Genomic DNA, 21114 nt, shown 5'->3' on the forward strand with positions numbered 1-21114 from the left:
AAAAGTGGAAGAATGGGAGTCTTCACCCCACGACCGCTGTCACACAATAGAAAGGCCGGTTCTACCTGAGGTACCTAATGTATGCATCTTGACGAACGAACGGTGCAAGTACAACCAGGAAGCAAAAGCAAGGCATGGTACTCTGACCATGTACATACTTCCCGTCGTTCGTACTTTGGAGAACATCAGGGTGCTTGTATGTCACCATGTCACTCATGTCTCTACGTACTTGATGCACCTGCAATCTGCAACACTCACAACTTCGCAAAACCAACAACGCTCATCATCAGTCAATAGAAGACAGCAACTCGTAACAATACCAACTGACCTTGCCCTGTGGTGCTACAAACAACAACACCTGCAGCAACTTCAAACCCCAGCTCTGTTCTGTTCCGTCCCATCCCATCCCATCCTGCTCCAGTCAACCTGACGGAACGATGCATGCACGGGTGTGTCTTGGTCCACCGCCCATCACAGATGCAGCCCCATCGAGCCCATCCATGCTCCCCCTGTTGCTGTTCCATGCCCTGCCCCCCATGCTCCATGCTGCGGCTACTGGCTGCTGCTGTTGGCCTGCACGGCCTGGTACTCCTCCCACGGATACTTCCACTGTCCAGGCTATTAGCAGCACCTCATGCCGGGGCGGATGCGCTGCCGCTGCAGGACCCAGACCAGCCGGTGCCAGCTCCTCTCCTGCCCCCTACCTCTCTACCCTAGGTACCTTAGGTAGGTACCCTGTCACTCCTCTCTCTGTCTCTCTGAGTCCACGTCCCTATCACTGAGGTGGTGAGTCTCTCCAAGTCACTACCAAGCTCTGTATCTACACGAAGTTACTTCGTTGCTCATATGCTTATCCACACACTCAGACAGCTCCGACGAGAGATCCATGTCATCGGCTGCTCAGTGTCTCTCCCTTCCCATCTCTCTTCCATCATCCTCTGCCTCCCGTACCTTACCTCCAAATCTTCTCTATTACCTCTCGCCCTCCCTCACCTTGTGTCTCTCTTCCTAAACTACCCAGCAACTGCTCAGACAACAATCCCCTTGTCTTTGCCTACCTCAACGCACTTGATTATCTACTTCTTCTTGTCCTCTTTGCATCATCGCCTCTGGCCCTTGCGCCTTATCGCCCTTGGCCCCCATTCTGGCAACGCTAAATCTCCGTCTTCTCTCCAAAGTACTCACCACAACCTTTTCCCCATCATCACTCTTCTACACTTTCCCTCGCTCTCTTCGAGTCAGCATATCCCGTCTGATCTTTCTGCTGTGCCTGCTTCTTCTTCTTCTGTGCCATACTTAGCCTCCCCTGCCTCTTCGCTAGGTACGAACGCATCGACAAGTATACACCGCTTTACTTGCACGCCTGAATTACAGTCCATTCTGCTGGCCCACCCAGGTGACTCGATGACGGAAGGGTACTTGTCGACGATCACGAGGCTCAACAACCATTGAGCGGATGACACCAGCGCCGATAACCTCCGACTCGACCACCACGGCACCGCAACTCCGCATATCGCCGTCCATTCTTCTCTGATTTCCTCCCTTTTCTTGGAATCCGGATAGCCACACCAGCCGCGCATTCTGGAGCGGCTCGTTTGCGTTGTTGTTGGAGGACGTGCTTAGGAAGTCGCTTTCCCTGCTTGGCGAAAGCTTCCCCTCTGTCACCACAGCTTCTCGTTTCGACTTTCCTGCTCTATACCGCACGCAACCGAGAGCCATGGTCCAAGGCAGCGCTTAGCTTGTACATTTCGCCCTCGCCCTCGTTCTGCGGTTCTGCAGTCATCAAGCCCGGCTCCATAACGCCCTTGGCCTGCTTGTGCGATATCGCTTCTCACCATTCGCCGCCCGTCTCCACGTTGACTTTGTCGCCTTGCCCGTCGTTGCCTGCGTCGTTGCGCGCCTTTCCAAAAGGGTACTGCAACAACTACTTTCTCTCCGCCCGCCCTACGAGTTCTTCTCCCCCGACCGGCCGATTCTCCCCTCGCTGTTCTCTCAACGACCGAGGCAATCGAGGTGTTGTTTCACTCCCCTTGCAGTTGTCATGAAGGATGGATGAGCAAGTTCGGTACCACCCCAACTTCGATATCGCGAATACCCTCTCCCCCGCCGCCTAGAACTTCCACGAACTCGCAACACACAGCTTGTCCTTGTCTTCCCGAAGCTTAGCCTATCACGGCGGCTCTTCAGATCAATCTTGTCCTAGACTTGCCCTTGGGGCTGCAATCTGCCAGACAAGATGCATCAGCAAGCTCGACCCGCCCCACGGGTCTCTTCCCCCGCTTCTGCGCCCCAGACGAATCCCACAAGAACGAACAACCCGAGAGAAGGAATGCTTGGTACACGCGAAAGAGCTAGCTCGGGAGCGTCTGGTCGCGATTCTGCCGCAGCGTCACCCACCATCGAGACGCCTCCGGGTTCCGTTTCGGCAGATGCCGTCAAGAAGTTGGATCAGATAATTCAGGTGTGTACTACGAGACAGAGGCCCAAAGGTGCCTCGGCCAAGATCTTCCGCTAATTTGAGCGCAGAACTTCCACACCAAAGCTGCATCACTGGTGTTGCAATCGCGTTTGAACCTGAAGCCCATATATACGGCTCGTGGCTCTGGGAACAAGAAGCTGAACAAATGGGTGAGTGCTGGCTCGTTTTGAACCTCTGGTATCGCTTGCAGAGCTGGGTACTGACGCCTATGCCTCCTCAGTTTCAAATCGAGACGGAAGAATTCGACGACTTCAAAGAGGAACTTCGTATTTGGCGTAACTGCGGTAGCTTCGAGAACAAGCCTATGCCCCTCATCATCGAAACCTATCTCGATACATCACGTTTAACCCCTAGTCAGAGCCTGGTCATTGTGGACGAAAATGGTAAAAGATGGGACGTGATGGAAGCTCTCAATTCATCCGACTCGAGCGACGACGGCCGCTCTCTACCCACAAAGAGGAATACGGAGGTGATACTCGAAAGATGGCGCATTGAACTCAAGACTTTTCCCACATCCGACCCGGACGACTTTGGCCCGATACTGCCAACCATCTACAAGAAGAGCATCGTCTTCTTTCGGTCTCTCTTCGTTGCAACCAGGATTCTTCCTGCCTGGAAGTTCTCTCAAGCATCTGCAACCAAAGGCGTCCATCCTTCATTAGAACCCCGTTGTCGTGTCCGAACTGGCGAACTAGACACCGGCGGCATCGACCGGCTTAGGCATCCGTTGTATGATGGTCGCCCGGATGTCGTAACTGATTACGTTTTTGGCGACTTGGAGGTACCGGTTGGTCGCTTCTATGCATCAGTCACTTACAGAAATGAGTGTAATTTCAGAGTGGACGACTCAGAGGCATTGCTAAGCTCACGATTCATGGGCGTTGATGAGAACTTCTTCAAGCCATCACTGCCCCAGCGAACATCAAGCACCCGACGAAACGACCCCGAGGTGGGTTCTCTTCCGTCTCACAGGAGGAGTAGGACTCTTGCAGATATGCACCAGACATACGGCAGTCTCTCAACCTTTCACGGAGAGGGAGCCTTGGGCACTAGCCCTATATCAGCTCTCAAGGCTGTGAAGCCCCCTGGATCTGACACGAGCTCTCCGTCTGGGTCTGCTCCTACGAGCAATGAGCTGAACCCACCAAATTCATTACCCGTCACTGGCCTCGCAACAAGGCCCACAATGAAGGGCTTCAGCAGCAGTGGCCGACGTCCGTCCGTCTCTTTCCAGCCATTCAAGGCTGGGTCACTGTCTGGATCCCCCGTCCCTCGAACTCTCGATTCCGAATCTCCCGCATCTCCCATCTCACGCGCGGCGGCACTCAACGCTCTTACACAACCTCGCAATCGGACGTCACTGACCGCAGGAATGCCTGCCACCCTCCGAGGTGGTCCTCCACCGGCCGAAACAGCCGTAGTAGGCTCGCCCCGGCCGTCTTCGACAAGTCGGTACAGCAGCAGTTTTACTCATCGCAAAGGACGGTTATCCTTTGGCGGCGCTAGCAAAGCCGGCGATGATGAGCAAGGAAGCAGCGGTCGACAAAGCCTATCCTCGTCAGTGGCTCAGCCAGGATCAGGCCTCCTAGCAGAAGCGAGTGCAGGCGGCAGCTCCGGATCGCTCCAAACAGATGACGACCAGATCTCGGAATTCTTGAAAGCGCTGGATAGCAAAAAGACACTCAAGAGCTTCGAGTCAGGCAAGAAGGGCGAGGGCGCGACGAATCGGACAGTCGCACAGCTTTCGAGGTTCCACCTCATGAAGGAGTCGAACCAGGCGCTGACAGACTCGATGACTTCATCGATGCAAATGCAGCGCTCCTCAAGCTCATCCAGTCGACAGCTGTCCAATGTGCCAAGCATGGCCGCGCCAGCGTCAGTATCCGTTTCCTCCTCGCCTGGAAAGCCTCTCTCTCCTCACACCCCTCATACGCCTGCTGTCCCCTCACGATTGAGCGAGAACTCGATCATCAACTACAACACAAGCCAGCCGCGAAGCGACCGCACCAATCCCAGTGCAGAGAACACACAGATGCCTAGAGAGGACACCATCACCCAGGATGGGACCACTGCCATTGACATACCCATCTCTCCCAGAATCGGCACTCACCCTAGACGGTCTAGCTCGGTGGCACAGCAGAATCGGGCCATGGCCGACGATGAAGACGGGGATCTGGCCTTCGCCGCCAATCGCAGCATCAGCTTGGGGGCAGAGGATCGCGAGCCGCCCACGCTTAGCATGCTGCTGGGAAGACAGACAGAAGCTGAGTCTGCGTCTCGGCGAGCAGCGGGCTCGCTGCAGCCGACAGCGGACATCCCATCCTCAGGTTCGGCAGAGATGATGAGGCAGGGTTCGTCAGAAGGATCCAAACCCCCAGGTGGATTGATGGCAGTTGCGCCATCCAGTTCGCCATTTGGCAGGCGTCGTTACGCTGGCATGGCATCCACGGGAGGACGAGGCCAGACGCCTCCTCAGTCCTCCAGGGGAAGCTTTACGGGGTCCATTGGACGGTACGGACGCGGCGAGAATGACTTGATGGACGAAGAGCCGCTCCTCTTCGATATGTCAGAAATGGATGCGCAGTCGCGGAGAAGTCTGGAGGAGGGTCGAGGTGGTGGCAACATTGGTTCCGGATCTGGCAGTCGAGCCGACTTTGAACCTCGTGGTATCAGTCGAAGGGGATGGTGAGTAAGGAGCTCTCAGTGGTGATGAGGGACGGCTTCACAAGCAATGTTGCTGGAGGTGGCCAGGAAGCGCACCAGGCCCATCTCTTTCACTGGGTTATACTTGGGCTGAATGACACGAGCGCTTTTTATTTTCTCTCTCTGTTTTTTTCATAGGCCTACAAAGCTCAGGAGGACCTGAGGACAGGGTCCGGCAGAAAGGTATCATCGAAACGGTCTTTCATTTTTACTTCTCTTCTCCCGTATTCAAGACATATATCAACGGGTCGGAGAGATGGGTTCATGGCGTTGGATGGAATAGGAATGGCCAAGACAATTCCCAGTGCCGGCAGAGACGGCGGGGAGCACCTTGGGGAACCAAGGACATAGTACAGATACGATAGAAAATGCACAAAGACTGGCATGCATATACGCATTACCTCTGGGCCCCGAGTATATGCTATCCGGCATCGCATGAGCTCAAGCTTAGAAAATTGCAAGGGCGGAGTGACGATCCAGGGATGTTAGACGTTCTAGATGTGGCTTGACGTCGTTGCTGGTCCCGTTGGTTGGTAACTTGTTTCCGTGTTGGGTTCCCCGCAGGCCGTGATGGTGTGGCGCACGCAAGACTGACGTTGTGTTGTATAATAAGGATTTGGTTTAATCTCTCATTATCCTGTTTTTCTGTTCTTTCAATCTAGTCTGACAGCTTGATGCCTCTTCTGACGAAGAGATTTGGTCACCAAGGTATTTTGTAATCCATCTCGGGGCTACGTGGTGATTGTTGGGAAGTGAAGGGTAGCGACTGCAAGGTGAAGACTTGGATGATGCATGGATATCTACTAGAAGAAGAAGAAGAAGAAGGAAGAAGAGATTTGTAGCTATTTTAGGCAGCGGGTTTGAAGATGCTTCTTTGGAGACTAAAACAGAGGCTAAGGTAAAATAAACGCAAGAAGCCGTGGACCGTGGTGGAGCAAGCGAGGACGATGAGCCCGAGGAGGCAGGTCGCAGGACCCTCGGGCTCAAAGACGGATCAGGATCCGTTGGAATTAATTCGAGTCGAAGAAAGTCATCGTCGCAATTGGGCAGCGAAAGAAGAGGAGCCTACGGATACAGAGCAAGGTATGGAAGGCAACAAAAGAACCAAAGGCCCACGCGGTTGGTTACGCATGCTTTTGGCCGTCTCTCCTCCACACGTGTGGCGGTGCAGCAATTGCCCATAGTAAATGGGTACTGTTTTGAGCGTTTGCTGCTAGACCGCGGGTGGCAGAGGAGCAAGTCCGCGTAATTCATGGGCGAAACGGGCTCAGCCCCCCCTGTTGGGTTTTCCTGAGGTACCTTATACTCCGTACCCGTACCCATGGAGTAACTTACGCAGTACAGAGCTACCAGGCCGTGATGACGACGGGGCCTCTTTCGGGCTCTCCAAGGCGCACTTTGTTGGTGGCACCGCGGCACCGCAGCACCTTACACTGAGGTGAAGTATGTCACTCTCCGACTGTAGTTGTATGCAATGGGTACATCCCCCGCACATTCACAAAGCTGAAGAAGAGGAGCTCACACTTGGGCTGTGGTGGACGGGACTAGGTACCTAATGGTCCGGACCTTGTGACAGCCCATGGTGGCATGGCCACCTCCCAGAGCCCAGGTGCCAGATGCCAGCTAGAGAGCGTGCCAGGTTTCCCTGTGACCTTCTTCTCCCCCAAAGCCACAAGGTAATATCCGACCTCACCTTGCCTTCCATTGCCTTCAGGTTCCATACCTTGCCTTAGCGACGGATGCATGCTGCCGACTTTACTTTACTACGTATGTACATTAGGTATTAGTTGCTTACTTTATTTTCCACCAGAGGTAGAAGACGACGACTGCAAGATTCTGCCAGGTGTGCCTCAGCACTTACGCACTTACGTACCCGTCACTGATTACCTCAACCTTGGCGACCTTATCCATCACCTTCCTTTCCCTCGGGTTCACGCTTCGCCTCAGCACACACCTAGGTACACACTCGCGCGACATACCCACCTCATCGAGACGTCCCTCTCCCCAAACACCCACGACCTTCAACTCCGCCGACCCAGGCTCCAAGAACCTCCAACCTACACACGATTTGGCCAACTTTCGAGCGCACGCCTTTCACTCCGTCGTACTCGCCTAATTCCGTCCTCAACATTGCCAACCATCGCATTACATTCGCGCAGCCCGACGACAACTTGCACGTTCGCCTGACGTAGTCCACCGCTTTGCCCACTCCAGGCATCTTCTTGCCACAAAGCGCACCCGCAATATCTCCAAACCACTCGGAACAAGACAGCTTCTTGATCTCACCCGCCACCACACAGCATCTGCAGCGGCTCACAGCTTTTGCCCAACATGTTTCGAGCTGCCGCAGCTGGTCCCTTTGACGAGGGCGTCGGTACGTGTGCAGCCTTGCGAGCCAAACCCCATCGCTGGCCAACGTCGCTAACCTGTCCATCTTGCGTCATCTAGCCAAGGCCACCGACGAGAACCTGACGTCCGAAGACTGGGGAGCTATCATCGAGGTCTGCGACCGCGTAGGCAGCGATGCAAATGGTCCCAAAGAGGTTGTACAGGCAATGATTAAGCGTCTCGCCCACCGCAATGCCAATGTCCAGCTCTATACCCTCGAAGTGAGTTGCACCCATTTCTCCCCAGCTCGTTGCTGCCGCACCCATCCCGGCACACTGGACCTGTCGCTGACCTTGCTCCTCTTACTGCGCAATAGCTTGCGAATGCCCTCAGCCAGAACTGTGGCAAGAACATGCACCGCGAGCTCTCAAGCCGAGCCTTCACTGACGCCATGTTGAAACTCGCAAACGACCGCAATACCCACACCCAGGTCAAGGCCAAGATTCTCGAGCGCATGAAGGAGTGGTCCGACATGTTTAGCAAGGACCCCGATCTCGGCATCATGTACGACGCCTACTTCCGCCTCAAGCAGAACAACCCGACTTTGCAGGCCCCCTCGGCGCCCCAGAAGACTGGCCTGACCGACCTCGATCGTCAGAAGGAGGACGACGAGCTCCAGATGGCCCTAAAGTTATCGTTGCAAGAGGAGGAGAAGAAGAAGGCGCCTGCCGAGTCCAGCGCCGGCCCATCCTCTTCTGCCGCCGCCGCTGCCGGATCCTCGACACACGCCGCTGCACAGCCCCAAGCTCACTCTACACCAGTGCCTGCTGGCACGACAGCTGCCACTGTATCAAGGGTGCGAGCATTATACGATTTCGTTCCTTCCGAGCCGGGCGAACTCGAGTTCAAGAAGGGCGATGTTATTGCAGTCCTCGAGTCGGTTTACAAGGATTGGTGGCGGGGCTCGCTCAAGGGGAAGACAGGAATTTTCCCCCTCAACTATGTTGAGAAGCTCACAGATCCCACTCCTGATGAGTTGGCACGTGAGGCACAGATGGAGGCCGAGGTGTTTGCAGAGATCAAGAATGTCGAGAAGCTGCTCACACTTCTGAGCACGTCCAATACGGCGCCGAGAGAAGAGGATAACGAGGAGATATCGGTAAGTCCTACGAGTGCCACTTCAGCCCGACCCGGTACTAACAAGTCGCCAAATAGAAGCTCTACCATCAAACGTTGGCCATCAGGCCGAAGCTGATCAAGCTTATTGAGAAGTACTCCCAAAAGAAGGGTCAGAGATGCTCCACTCGCTTGTCTATGCTGCTTATACTGACCAAAACATGTAGATGACTTTACACAGCTGAATGAGAAGTTTATCAAGGCTCGCCGCGACTACGAGTCTCTTTTGGAATCATCCATGTCGCATCCTCCTCAGCCTAGTTACCACCAGTATGCCATGAGACCCGGTCCCGGCGGGTACCCAGGCGGACCGGGGGCGGGCTATCCTCCTCAAGGGCCTCCTCAAGGCCCTCCTCAGGGCCCTCCCCACCAACAGCAGCAGCAGGAGCAGAGATACTATACTCCAGCTCCCCAAGGTGAACTACCTTGATTGCCTTATTCCAAGCGCACCAAGTTTAACTAGTTTGTACATAGAACAACCCCAATACCCTCAGTCCACGCCCTCGCCGAATTTCCAGCGTCCGGCACAGGCAACGCCTGCTCCTTTCTACGTAGCTGGTGCAGAGGTCCCTTCAGCGCCGTCTCATAACCAACCGCAACAGTATCCTCCGCGTGATCAACGTATTCCATCCACGGGCAAGGCACAGGTGCCGCCGATCAACACCTCGTCACCACCGCCGGCCAACACGTACTCCGCATATTCTGTGCCTCCCAACCAAGGAAGGCCACAGAGCACTTACGGTCCCCAGGAGCTGGCAACCTCTGTCTACGACTCCCCTATTGCTACCCATAACCCGAGCTCTGCTGCAACATATACGTCCTCCGTGTATTCCCAAGACGATTACAACAACGGTAGCCCCGTCGTAGGCAATTCGACTGTTCCAGCACCTTCATCCTTCCAACCATCTGCACCACCAGTTGGGCAGCCCTCACAACCCCCTCAACAGCCACCGCAACAACACCAGCAGCCACAGTACCAGAGTTATCAGCCACCAGGAGCTCAAGGGCAGGATAATTACGTCAGTGCCCCTACTCAGGCACCGCCGCCTGTGCCAACTGGAGCAGCTCCGCCGATCCCTGGTGCCGGTCGATCTGAAGTGATGACGCCGCCGCCTCTGCAGCCCGGCGGTGCGGCCTACGATGCTAGAAACAGCCTTCCGAGCCAGGGACCATCACAGCCGCAGTACAGGGCGTATGTTCCGCCCGGTGGCGGTGCCGATGGGCCGAGCGCACCACCCGCTGCGGATTACTATCGACAGAGTGGCGTATACTAGACGCGGGGGAGACTGGGTAGTAGCAAGCAGCCTTGATATCAAGTAGATGAGGTGGTCAGTTTGGTCGGAGGCCATCCTATTAGGCGGGGTACATTTGATATTTCTAATGACTTTCATTGAGTGTGTCTGGGAGGTATCTTGGGCATGAACGGCCGCCCCTCGGCCATGCAAAGTTATGTTGTGTAGCAATCAGTCAATCGCATTGGTTGATTTTCAGGATGACGACTGTCAACTTTTTGGGAGTTGCAAAGCCCGTCTAGAGGGCATCATACCCGACATGACGGGCAATTTGTCGATTGTGGAGAGGGAGGGAAACCACCGTAGTGAAAGTAGGAGGAAGAGGAAGGCCGAAGGAAGGGTAATTAATAAATACTCGAATCTGTATACTACCTTGTCTCGTGATTGGTGTATTCCTTTGTTCCCATTGTCAATCCGCTGTCGCAGTCATGTGTCGCGAAGCAAGTGAAGCAAGGAAAGGGCGGTGCTTGATCAAACGTATATCCATAGTCGATTTTGTTCCTATCGTCATATCATAAAATGAATCCAATAACGCCAATGGTCCTGGGCTCTATGGAAGAAGCCGCCATCTACAAATGTCGCACAACTCCTAAACCGCACACTGCCTCCCTCCCGTCATAATACGCAAAACAAGTTTTCCCTTCTACTCCATAACATTGCCCACCAGGACGAGACAAGATATAAAGTGATAAAAAGGGGCTTCTACCACCGCCGACCAAACATCTCGTGCTCAGGCTTCTTCGCCTTCTTCTTCCCCGCAACCAAGCTGGACTCGGGGGACCCTTGCCTGCTCGTTCTCGCCGAAGTTGCTTGGGAGGCGGACGGGTCGGGATAAGAATCACCGAGGCCGATGGCGGGCGCTTGGGAGGCATCGCGCCGGAACAGATCCATGATCTCCTTGAATCCGAGCTTGAAGGCGTCCTTCTTCATGCCGCCCTCGATGGCCGTCTCGGCGAGGAGTCGCTTCTTGTCCTGCAGAGCTAGGATGCGCTCCTCCACCGTGTTCTCCACGGTGAGCTTGTAGACGATGACGTCGACCGTCTGCGTGAGGCGGTGTACTCTGTCGATGGCTTGTTCCTCGACAAACTAGAAAGAGGTAGGATGATTAGCATACTGTAAGATGTATATGTCTCGAACAAAACGCTGGGGTAGACTTACAGGATTCCAGAAAGGCTCTAGGATAATGACACGAGTCGCCGCAGTCAAGTTGAGACCCAAGCTACCGCACTTGAGACTGCAAAGAAGAATACGCGTGTTCTTGTCGTTGCGAAGACGGTCCAGACTAGCCTCGCGCTCGTCGTTCTTCATGCTGCCGTCGTACCGAGTGAACTTGAGCCCATCCTTGCGGAAGAATGGCTCAACGAGGTCCATCATGGACGTGAATTGCGAAAAGACAATGAACTTGTGCTTGCGGGCCTCCTTGTGGAGGATCTGCATCATTTCGCGAATCTTGGCCGAGGCCAGAACCTTGGATGCCTTGCCTGCAGGATCGTAATCGGTGTCATTGTCGGAATGCAGCTCCGACTCGTCTACACCGGTGTCTTCTTCCGAATCAGTTTCGGAGTCCGAAACACGCGACTGCGAAGATCTGAGCTTCTCCTCCTTGACCTGCGATGCTATCGCTCCTATTGAGAGAAGGCTGTCGTCAGAGACGTCACTCTGGTCGCCATTCTGACCGTGCTTGTCCTCGTCATCCTTCACAATAAAACTGTCGAGCTGGCTGTCGTCGTCTTCGTCTTCGGAATCGTGCTTGGAATCATTCGCACCAATCCACTCGCCACCCCCCTCGGCATTCTCATCCTCTTCGCCGCCGGTCTTCCCCATCCGCAATTGGCCCTGCTGGTCCTCGGGTACGAGCCAGCTGCCGTCTGCCTCCTCATCGTCGCTATCGACGACAACGTTTCTGTTTCTGGGCCTCCTCCTAGCCTTGGGCTTATACGGTGTTTCTTCTTCAGCATCTCCTCCCAAGGATTTCCGTACCACCTTCTTGACACTGCTCTTCTGCTTCTTTTGTTTCTTTGGCTTCGGCGTCTCGTGCTCATTGAAATATGCCAGGTCTTCGCGACACTCCTGGCAGGTGTCTTTGCCGCTATTGGCTACGTCCCTCGGCAACTCCCGACCGCAGACGTCGCATTGCCTTGCGGCTATGCCCATTCCGCCAAACATTTCAGCAAGAGTGTCGATGTCTCCGCGCGCGGTCTTCGGGGCGGCATCGGACAACGCTTCCCTGTCCTTTTCGAGCTTGCCTTCAAGTAGCTTTGGATGGTTACAGGCCTGCCTGAGCCGCAGGAGCAGAACCAAGGCATTAGCATAGTTGATCTTTCCCTGAAGCATTTGCTCGATGCTCTTGTCGGCTCGAGCTTCCAACCTGGTATAGAAGCGACGCTCTGCTGGGGAAAACTTTGTGGCAATTGTGACGACCTTGCGCTCCGTGACTTTGAAGCCAGTGGTGGACTTCTCGCCTTCCTTAGTTGGCTTACCGCCAGGGTTGAGGGCACCATCTTCCTTGAGGATTTCCTTCGTGCGTCGTTTCATGAAGCATCGCAGAAGGCTGTGAAGCCGGCCGATTGCCACATGGCCCTGGCCATTCTTGAGAGGCTTCTCGATTTGCTCTTTCCATTCCTTGAGATTATCGTATGGCTTGATACCGAGGAACTTGATGAGGGACTGCAGCTCCTCCAAATTGTTCTGCATCGGGGTTCCTGACAGGCACCATCGATACTCTGAACGCAGAGCGTAACAGGCTTTTGTCGACTTGGCGTTGCGGTTCTTGATTGTATGTGCCTCGTCAAGCACAACTCGCCACCAATGGAGGCCGAAAGCGCCTGCTTTGACACCCTTCTCATCTTCGGAGGAGTGACCCCATTCGGAAACCAAGACTTGGTAGGTTGTGACTACGACGTCGTAAAATGCGAGGTCCTTGAAATTCTTCGTACGTTGAGGTCCATGATGAACACAAACCTTGAGCCCGTGCGACTTGTTTACCTTCTCTTTGATCTCCGCTTCCCACTGCCTGATCAAGGCAAGAGGCGCGACCACGAGCGTTGTCTTCTCGATACCGCTGAAGTGCTTCTTCCAGCCCGCTTCATCCTTGTTGGGTTTTTGGTTGCTGAGTATCAAGGAAATGGTCTGAAGAGTCTTGCCGAGACCCATGTCGTCCGCCAGAATGCCACCCTTAGGTACCTTGCCCTTCTTCACCGGGCCGAGTTCGCGACCTCGCATCCACTCCACACCTTCAACCTGGTGAGGCAGAAGCTTCACTTTGAGACCCTCCACGGTACCGTCATTCACGGCTTCGCCTTTCTCCTTTTCTTCGCCCTCATCCTCTGATTCCATTCCGCCCTCCAGCAAAGCCTTCAGATCGGACGACGCCTTCGCAGGGTCTGTCCAGAACTCGTTTTCTCCAAAGGTTGTGGTGGGCCTAAAGGTCGAAGGGTTGGCATCAGGGCCTATGGAGCTATACAGCGTGGGTGGCTCGGGTTTCCTGTCTTGGTAGAGAGGGACTGATGGAACAGCCATCTGCTGAGGTCGGTGATGCTCGGGGCGTGATCTCCTCTCGTTGAAGATGCCTGTTGCCTTCTGCTTAAGAGAGGACAGAATCTTGGTAGGATGTCCAAAAACAGGCTGTGACGACGAAGAATGAAATGGATCGTGACGTTTGACATCCGAGAAGAATGACTCCAACGCATCGGAGTGCAGTATTGACTGCTCGTGTTGCGAGCTTGATTCGCTCGCCTTCGGAGCTGGTCGAGGAGGCGGCTTGAAGTCGTTGCGGGATATTTCGACCAGGTCAGGACTCGTTTGGCGATAGGCTGGCGGGTTGCGCCTCGCAGACGAATTCGGGATCGCTGCGGATGCTTTTGACTTCGGTGTTGTTGACAAGCGCATGGAACCGACTTGGGCGGCAAGGTCGTCGGGGTCGAATGAAGCTGAGTCCAGACTCTCAGCTCGTGAAAGCAAGTGTGCGGCACCACGGGATTCCTTACTCGGGTTGTTCGTCTTTGGAAGCTCGCGGCTGGTTGATGATTGCGAATCGTCGTTAGGGTTGACCGGGCGCAAAGGGCCTCTGGCCGGATTCCTTTGGTTAACCATGACTGTGTAACGCAGCTGCGGGCTGTCTTCGTGAATATTGTCGGAATGCAGTTTTTGTCTGCAATGAGATGGAGGGAGGTCGGAGGATGTCTCAGAGGCAATTGTGTTTCTAGGCTGGAAGGAGAAATGGGCGCCTGGTTTTCTGGAGTTTCGACGTAAAAGTGTCAGTTGGATGCTGGACTCTTGGAGGGGTAAATCCAGAGAGAAAAACAGAAAAGAAGGGGGGAGAAAAACAAGCGAATGTGGGCTTTACCAACTTCATAGAAATTTCATGAGGGGGATCGATATAGTGCCTGGACTCTTAGTAGACTAGGTAGTACTCGCCCCTTTTGTAGTAGAGTGGCTGATCGCGTCCAGGAAGCTCGAAATGTGTAAATAGATGCGATTGTTGGGGAAAGTGCTTAATTGTGAACGGGATGTGAAAGCCGTCGGTACCGCCTACTTAGCAATGACATAACTCTCCCCAGCAACGGGCAGGCAACGAGCGCGACGCCACAATATACCTTGATTGCGGGACACCTGCTAGGGGTCTTGTGCGACAGTGCACCGCCACTATCTTATGGACAGTGCAGAGTTCTAGCCCGCACTCCCTGCCACTTTGCTTCACCGAGTCTCACCGAGACAAGTAAATACCACAGTGTGCCATTATTACAGGCTACACCCTAGAAGGCATTGATTTTCTTTCGTCTAATTCAGAGGCATTTCTATTGTCTAGATGGGGTATCAGTGTATGGATCAAAACCAACACGCTTTTTCGTCTCCGTTCGAGCCCTCAAACGCTCTTCTCCCGTGAGCCCAGTCGTCGATGATTCCTCCAAGAAGAAGTTCAGGATATGGTCGTGCATCGTGAGATGCGGTGCCTGCTGGAACTCTTGCAAAGTCGTCAGTCGAATCAGCATCTCCATGAGAGACAGAGAAGTGACGACAGCATAAAATGGTGACCTCGCCGCGAACGAATCAGAACTGTTCAGCGAATGCTTTGCCACTTCTTGCGAGAAGGGCTGCGTCGGCGTCGGCGATCTCACGCTTCTACTGAAGGGGGATGACTGCACAGATAGATTCTGGATCTGTGCCATGAGTCTCGAGTCCAGCGAAGTACGGGAGTTCCGCAGGGCTGGTCTAGGAGACCCTCTTGCCGAAGTAGGCGTTGCCAACCTTGGTAAGCTAGGTAGCTGCTCAACATCATCTTCATCTTCGGTATCGCTGCTGTCCGACTCATCCTCTTCGAAAACCTCCAGAGCGATCCATTCCGGATCTAAGTGGCTCGGGAAGCTTCTGCGAGGATGAGAAACGGGAGGCTCAGGCAATTCTTGAGGCGTGTCCAGCGCTGCGCTCTCTTCCCGAAGCTGCCTATCAACGTCATCCTGCTCATCTGTGTCTTCCGATTCACCACCGGCCTTAAAAGCTGTCGGTGAGTCCGGCTCATCCTGGAAAGACATCATTTCCTGTTGAGTCTTGAGAGGTGGCTTGGCGAGAACGTCCCGTTTCAGCAACAAGACTGGATTGTTGTCGCCATCGTCACTGCCAATGTTGAGAATTCGGCCAGTGTCGGCGTAGAAGATCCTGGATATTTGATAGATCGGGATAGACTCACGAATACCCGCCCGCACGATGTCGTCATATGGAGTGTCGTCTGCGTCCAGGTCGTCATGAGCTCGCCCATCATCTAGGTCCTCAATGATTTCCAAGTGGTAAGCATACTCGTTGCGCGGGCCAATGCCGAAAGGATTTGAACCATAAAACCTTGATTCGTCAGAGTCTTGATCTTTGGGCGCTTTCGGTCGAAAGCCTTCTTCAGAGTCGAAGACATGGTCCATAGGTGTCCGACATAGTCGTACCCTGGCTTTGTGCATCACTTCCTGCCACAGCGGCTTGCGGTCCCCCTCTCCAATACCATAAGGTTGCGCGTCTTCGCGGAGAGAGCCTTTTTGAGGTGTTTGCGGGTTTCTAGCATGCTTGCTTCCCTCAGCGGGCTTTGAGGAGTGGCCAAGAAACAGCATGTAGATTGACAGGGTGAAGATGGGTCCAATCTGCACCGGGTGAGTGGGATCAACGGCAAATTGACTATCACCATAGGTGAGGAACGTTCCTGCTTGCGAGAACCTCGAAGGCGATATATGGGGGGACATGGCAGAATTAAGACTCTCTCCTGACGCTGATATGGCCATATGCAACAGGGGAATATCATTGTCCAGCTGGTCCAAGAGATCTTTCATGTCCTTGATGATGGCTTTCAGTTCTTCGAATTGCCTCTCAGAGTCGATATTTTGTCGTGAAGACCCTCGTGATGCTTCTCCAGCTTGAGCTGCTTGTTCTACCCGACGACCTAGGGCTACGATGTCTCGACGAAGACTCTTGGCCAGAGGAAGGGCTGATTCCAAGAAGGCGTTTCCTCTACCTGATCTGAGAGGTAATCAGCAAATAAGTCTTGATTCTCGAGGGAGTCCTTGATGATGTACTTGAACTCTATGAGATCTATTGCAGGAGAGACGATCTGCCAGCGAGGTCAGCATGTACGAACTCAAGGTAGAACCAGAAGGTGGAGTCTTGCCTTGATTTTGCTGTCCAGCCTTTTCTGGAGCTTCTTGATATCTGAACGCACAGTTCGATCATCGACAGTCTTCATAAGGCGAGAACACTGGGAGAAGGCATAGGTTGAGGTCAAGGCGATGCCTGACCTGATGGCCATGTTCATTGCCTGGGCTCCCAGCTTCGCAAGTAAGGCGTCCATGACTGTTCAGTTCCCATGCTGGTATGGAGAAGGACAGATCTTGAGTTAAGTCTCCAGCCAGCAAGACGGGTTGGGTTGATGTGTAGACTGTAATACGAAAGTGAGAACAAACAAAGAAACCCCTGCAATTGGTGATGAATGAATCGACCGGGATACCTGAGGCAGGTTGCCATAGGTGAATCTCACAAAAGACGGAATCGCATCTCCAAGCCTTAACCGTCAGTCCATGGAAGCCCTGTAAGGACGTTAAGGTAGCTACACCCACTGACCGCTGTACCTTGCCAACTGGGCTGCATTGGGTAGAAGGGATCCATAACACAGTGCGAAGGTCATTACCAGCCCCGCGCATCTCACGTGCCCAGGCGAGGGGCAAGACTGATTTTAGCGGCACAAATTACCCCTCATTGGCTACGTACCTCTGAGTTGCTGCCAGATGAGGACAGTGCGATGTACAGCCAAAAGTCGAGGCAGCAACCCCGCCAAGTGGTGGGGCCCGCACTTCAAAACGTTCGTCAGGTCTCTACGCTAGCAAACACAGAGCCGCTGCGTTATATCATTGAAAAAATTGACAAGGCCGGGAAAAGCTTCTAGAAATCTGACCTGAAATTCTACCAGAGGCAGAACAGGAACTATTTCTTGGAAATTCAGTCAGGCGGCCGTCATCAACCCACAAAGTGAGTCATTCCAGCCCAACTTCAAGTCACATTCTCGGGCCCATAGATTACATTGTTGCTCATCTTTTGCCTCCCATTTGTGTCACTCCTGTTACTGGTCTGCTGGTGCCACAGAGGTTGCCGTTCACGTCTGAGGTGCAGGAAAAATAAACCCTCCAGCCCCTCTTTAAATCTTTCTCGGGGCGCATCTCGTTAACGACCCATCCCACTTCTAGCTCACCTCTGACCGCATTCTTCCCCCCTCCCCCGATTACGCTCCCCGATCGTGTACAAACGAAACGACACGACACCTCACCTTACCTCACCTCACCCTCTCGACAATCCCATCCATCTGCCGCCCCGCTGCAGCCCATCACAATGTCGAACCTCAACTCGTGGGAAGACGACCCATCCGCTCAGGACGACAACCTGTCGCGCCAGGCCCAGCAGCAGCTCAACATCAACCAGCAGAACCCTCAAGCCGGTGCCTTCCGTCCAGGCGGCTCCTCCTTCACCCCTGGAGCCTCCTCTTTCACCCCAGGAGCCCAGGCTTTCCAGCCTGGCCAGCAATACGGCGGCTACCCCCAACAGTACCAGCAATACTACGGCCAAGGTTACGGTGGTCCCGGCGCTGGTGGTGCAGGTGGCTTCCCTCAATACGGCGGCCAGCAAGGATACAACCAATATGGTCAGGGCAACTATGGCGGTTACCCCCAACAGGGCTACCAGCAGCAGCAAGCCTATGGTATGTTCGAGACATCGATAAGTCATCTTCTCTTCCATGAGAGTTGCCTAACATAATCACCTTCCAGGTCAAGGCTACCCTCAATACGGCCAGCAGCAGCAACAGCAGCCCCAGGCTGCGGCACCTACCATCGCTAAGCGTCCGACTGACGCCCCGTCCTCTGGCTCCAGCACTCCTGCCCCTGCAGCCGCAGCCGCACCTCAGCCCGCAGTGAAGAGTGAGGGAGGCGCCAAGGTTTTGAGCATCGGCGGTGACGCCCCCAAGCCCAAGGCTAAGGTCCTCTCCATCGGCGGCACCGTCCCCCCCAAGGAGGAAAAGAAGAAGGAGGAGGCTCCCAAGGAGACCTCATCTGACGCCGCAGTTGAGGCCGGAGCCAAGGCAACAGCTTCCAAGGCGATCGAGAAGACGGGAGCTTCTACCACTAAGTCTGGCAAGGCCTCCCCTGCTCCTTCCTCAGGCCGTTCCAGCCCCTCTGGACCTGAGAAGAAGGGAGTCACGAGAGATGTCGATGCCGTCCAGAAGGAGCAGACTGCCGATGTCGACGAGGCGACTCTTAAGGAAATTTACGGAAAGGAGCACGTCAACATCATCTTCATCGGTCACGTCGATGCTGGAAAGTCTACCTTGGGTGGCTCTATCCTCTACAACACCGGCATGGTCGACGAGCGGACAATGGAGAAGTACAAGAAGGAGGCCAGGGATATCGGTAACCCTTCTTGGTACCTTTCATGGGTCATGGATCTGAACAAGGAGGAGCGATCACAGGGCAAGACCATTGAGGTCGGTAGAGGTTACTTCGAGACGGACGTACGACGATACAGCATTCTCGACGCCCCTGGCCACAAGACGTACGTCCCCAACATGATTGGTGGTGCCTCGCAGGCCGATGTCGGTATCTTGGTCATCTCGGCCCGTAAGGGAGAGTACGAGACCGGTTTCGAGCGTGGTGGCCAGACCCGTGAGCATGCTATGCTTGCCAAGACTCAGGGTGTCAACAAGTTGATTGTTGCCATCAACAAGATGGACGATGCCACTGTCGAATGGTCTCACGAGCGTTACACGGAGTGCACGACCAAGCTGTCCCAGTTCTTGAAGGGTACCGGCTACAACCTGAAGACGGACGTCTTCTTCATTCCTGTTGCTGCCCAGCAATCGATCAACATCAAGGAGAGAATTGCCAAGGGTATCGCCGACTGGTACGAGGGCCCTTCATTGCTCGAGTACCTCGACGGTATGAAGGCTCTTGAGCGCAAGGTCAACGCCCCCTTCATGATGGCCGTTGCCGGCAAGTACCGCGATCTCGGAACCATGATCGAGGGTAAGATCGAGGCCGGTGTCATCAAGAAGGGCATGTCGCTCGTCATGATGCCCAACAAGCAAAACATTGATGTGTCTGCCGTGTACGGCGAGACTGAGGAGGAAGTGCAGGTTGCCCAGTGCGGTGACCAGGTCCGCATCCGCCTCAGGGGCATTGAAGAGGAAGACATCATGCCTGGATTCGTCCTGTGCTCGCCCAAGCGCTTGGTGCACAACGTCCAGACTTTTGAGGCCCAGATCCGCATTCTGGAGCTCAAGAGCATTTTGTCAGCAGGCTTCAACTGTGTGCTGCACGTCCACGCCGCCATTGAAGAGGTGACCTTTGCCGCGCTGCTGCACAAGCTCCAGAAGGGCACCGGCCGCAAGAGCAAGCTGCCTCCTTCGCACGCGAAGAAGGGCGACAGCATCATTGCTCGTCTGCAAGTCATTGGCGGTGCCGGGTCCGTGTGCATTGAGAAGTTCGAGGACTACCCGCAAATGGGTCGCTTCACCCTCAGAGATCAGGTTTGTTGCGCCTCAATTTCCAGATTTTTTTCACCTGACGACTAACACATGGGGAAATAGGGACAAACCATTGCCATTGGCAAGATTACGAAGCTGATTACGGATGAGACATCTTAAGTTGATACCAGATGACACGAAACCCACGGCTGACTTCAGGCGGAGGAAGAGAGCCGAGCGCTCCTTGGATTTGGCAGGCGTAAGGAACGTTCGCAGGAACATGATGAACCTGTTCCGGGCCATGGCCAATGTGCATAGAAAGCAGCGCGGAAATGTGTAAAAGAGAATATAGCGACGTCATGGGGAAAAGGGGGCGGCCAATGCCGTTTACACGAACCGGGCCGCGAAAGGCTCGGCATGATAGACCCCGTACGTGGCATTCTCGGAACAAAGAGGATTTAGGAAGGGTAGGGACGGAAAGAACGGTTCTAAAACTCAAAATCAATCTCAAACCTTGTCAAACAAGCGCATGACGATGGCTTCACGTTTTGACCCTGTGTATGTGTGTGATGTGTACGGAAGGGGCGATTATGTGCGTTTGAATCAGGATTGACGAAATCCGAGGTGACTGCATGGAACTCTTTGCACTTCCGATTGATTCCGATGATAAGGGCATTTTCGGGGGGCATTGGGGCGGTGATAAGATATGGCCCACCCCGCCCCCGCGGTCATCGGCAGCTCCGAGTTATTCTCGTGCTTGGAGGGGAGGATCTTTGGGCCCAGAAGCCCTCTTCGAGTCTCCCCGGCTTTGGAAACTTGACAATCAACATGGGTGTTCACCGTGTTTGGGCAGAAAAAAGAACAAGTTGGCGTTGTGGAGCCGAGATATGACGGACGGCAATCTACTGTGGAGCAGCAGCGGAGCCGAAGGGGGTGATGCCGGCCTAACGGAGGCTTGCCAGTTCCAACTGACTGCGATGGGCAGTGTTGTCACGGTGTGTAATGCGTTTTTCCCGAGCCGTCAAGTCACGTCGGAAGGCTGGATGGCTGGAGCTCAGCATCGTGGGGTTGGTGCGTACATAGAGGTGGGATGGAGGGAGCCTCTTCCAAGGTTGGCCAGGCCAGTCCACGGGGGGAAGAAAGTCTGGAGTCTGGAG

General features: G+C 54.3%; 5 protein-coding genes across 5 annotated transcripts; 3 read left to right on the forward strand and 2 right to left on the reverse strand.

Moving 5' to 3' along the window:
- The first annotated feature begins 928 nt into the window (after positions 1-928).
- On the forward strand, positions 929-5566 carry HER10_EVM0000297 (uncharacterized protein). Its single transcript, XM_035470085.1, has 3 exons — positions 929-2461; positions 2527-2628; positions 2700-5566. The coding sequence occupies exons 1-3, from the start codon at positions 2237-2239 to the stop codon at positions 5166-5168; spliced, it is 2796 nt and encodes a 931-aa protein (XP_035333646.1). The 5' UTR covers positions 929-2236; the 3' UTR covers positions 5169-5566.
- A 1292-nt stretch (positions 5567-6858) lies between these two features.
- Positions 6859-10317, forward strand: HER10_EVM0008605 (VHS domain-containing protein). Its single transcript, XM_035478120.1, has 6 exons — positions 6859-7556; positions 7631-7791; positions 7887-8669; positions 8726-8798; positions 8854-9102; positions 9161-10317. Exons 1-6 carry the CDS (start codon positions 7514-7516, stop codon positions 9958-9960), a joined length of 2109 nt encoding a protein of 702 aa, XP_035334208.1. The 5' UTR covers positions 6859-7513; the 3' UTR covers positions 9961-10317.
- A 126-nt stretch (positions 10318-10443) lies between these two features.
- Positions 10444-14451, reverse strand: HER10_EVM0008672 (SNF2 family domain-containing protein). The gene is made up of 2 exons (XM_035478185.1): positions 11137-14451; positions 10444-11064 (listed from the first exon to the last, which is right to left on the reverse strand). Exons 1-2 carry the CDS (start codon positions 14068-14070, stop codon positions 10681-10683), a joined length of 3318 nt encoding a protein of 1105 aa, XP_035334212.1. The 5' UTR covers positions 14071-14451; the 3' UTR covers positions 10444-10680.
- Positions 14452-14774: 323 nt separating this feature from the next.
- On the reverse strand, positions 14775-16801 carry HER10_EVM0005424 (RanGTP-binding protein; the record flags this gene model as incomplete). The annotated part of the gene is made up of 3 exons (XM_035475042.1): positions 14775-16473; positions 16530-16564; positions 16622-16801. 3 exons carry the CDS (start codon positions 16799-16801, stop codon positions 14775-14777), a joined length of 1914 nt encoding a protein of 637 aa, XP_035333984.1.
- A 543-nt stretch (positions 16802-17344) lies between these two features.
- Positions 17345-20534, forward strand: HER10_EVM0002051 (elongation factor Tu GTP binding domain-containing protein). The gene is made up of 3 exons (XM_035471778.1): positions 17345-18199; positions 18267-20020; positions 20081-20534. The coding sequence occupies exons 1-3, from the start codon at positions 17833-17835 to the stop codon at positions 20135-20137; spliced, it is 2178 nt and encodes a 725-aa protein (XP_035333770.1). The 5' UTR covers positions 17345-17832; the 3' UTR covers positions 20138-20534.
- Positions 20535-21114: the final 580 nt, after the last annotated feature.

This window comes from Colletotrichum scovillei (genome assembly GCF_011075155.1).
Source record: "Colletotrichum scovillei strain TJNH1 chromosome Unknown Contig00005, whole genome shotgun sequence".
NCBI classification, from domain to species: Eukaryota; Fungi; Ascomycota; class Sordariomycetes; order Glomerellales; family Glomerellaceae; genus Colletotrichum; species Colletotrichum scovillei.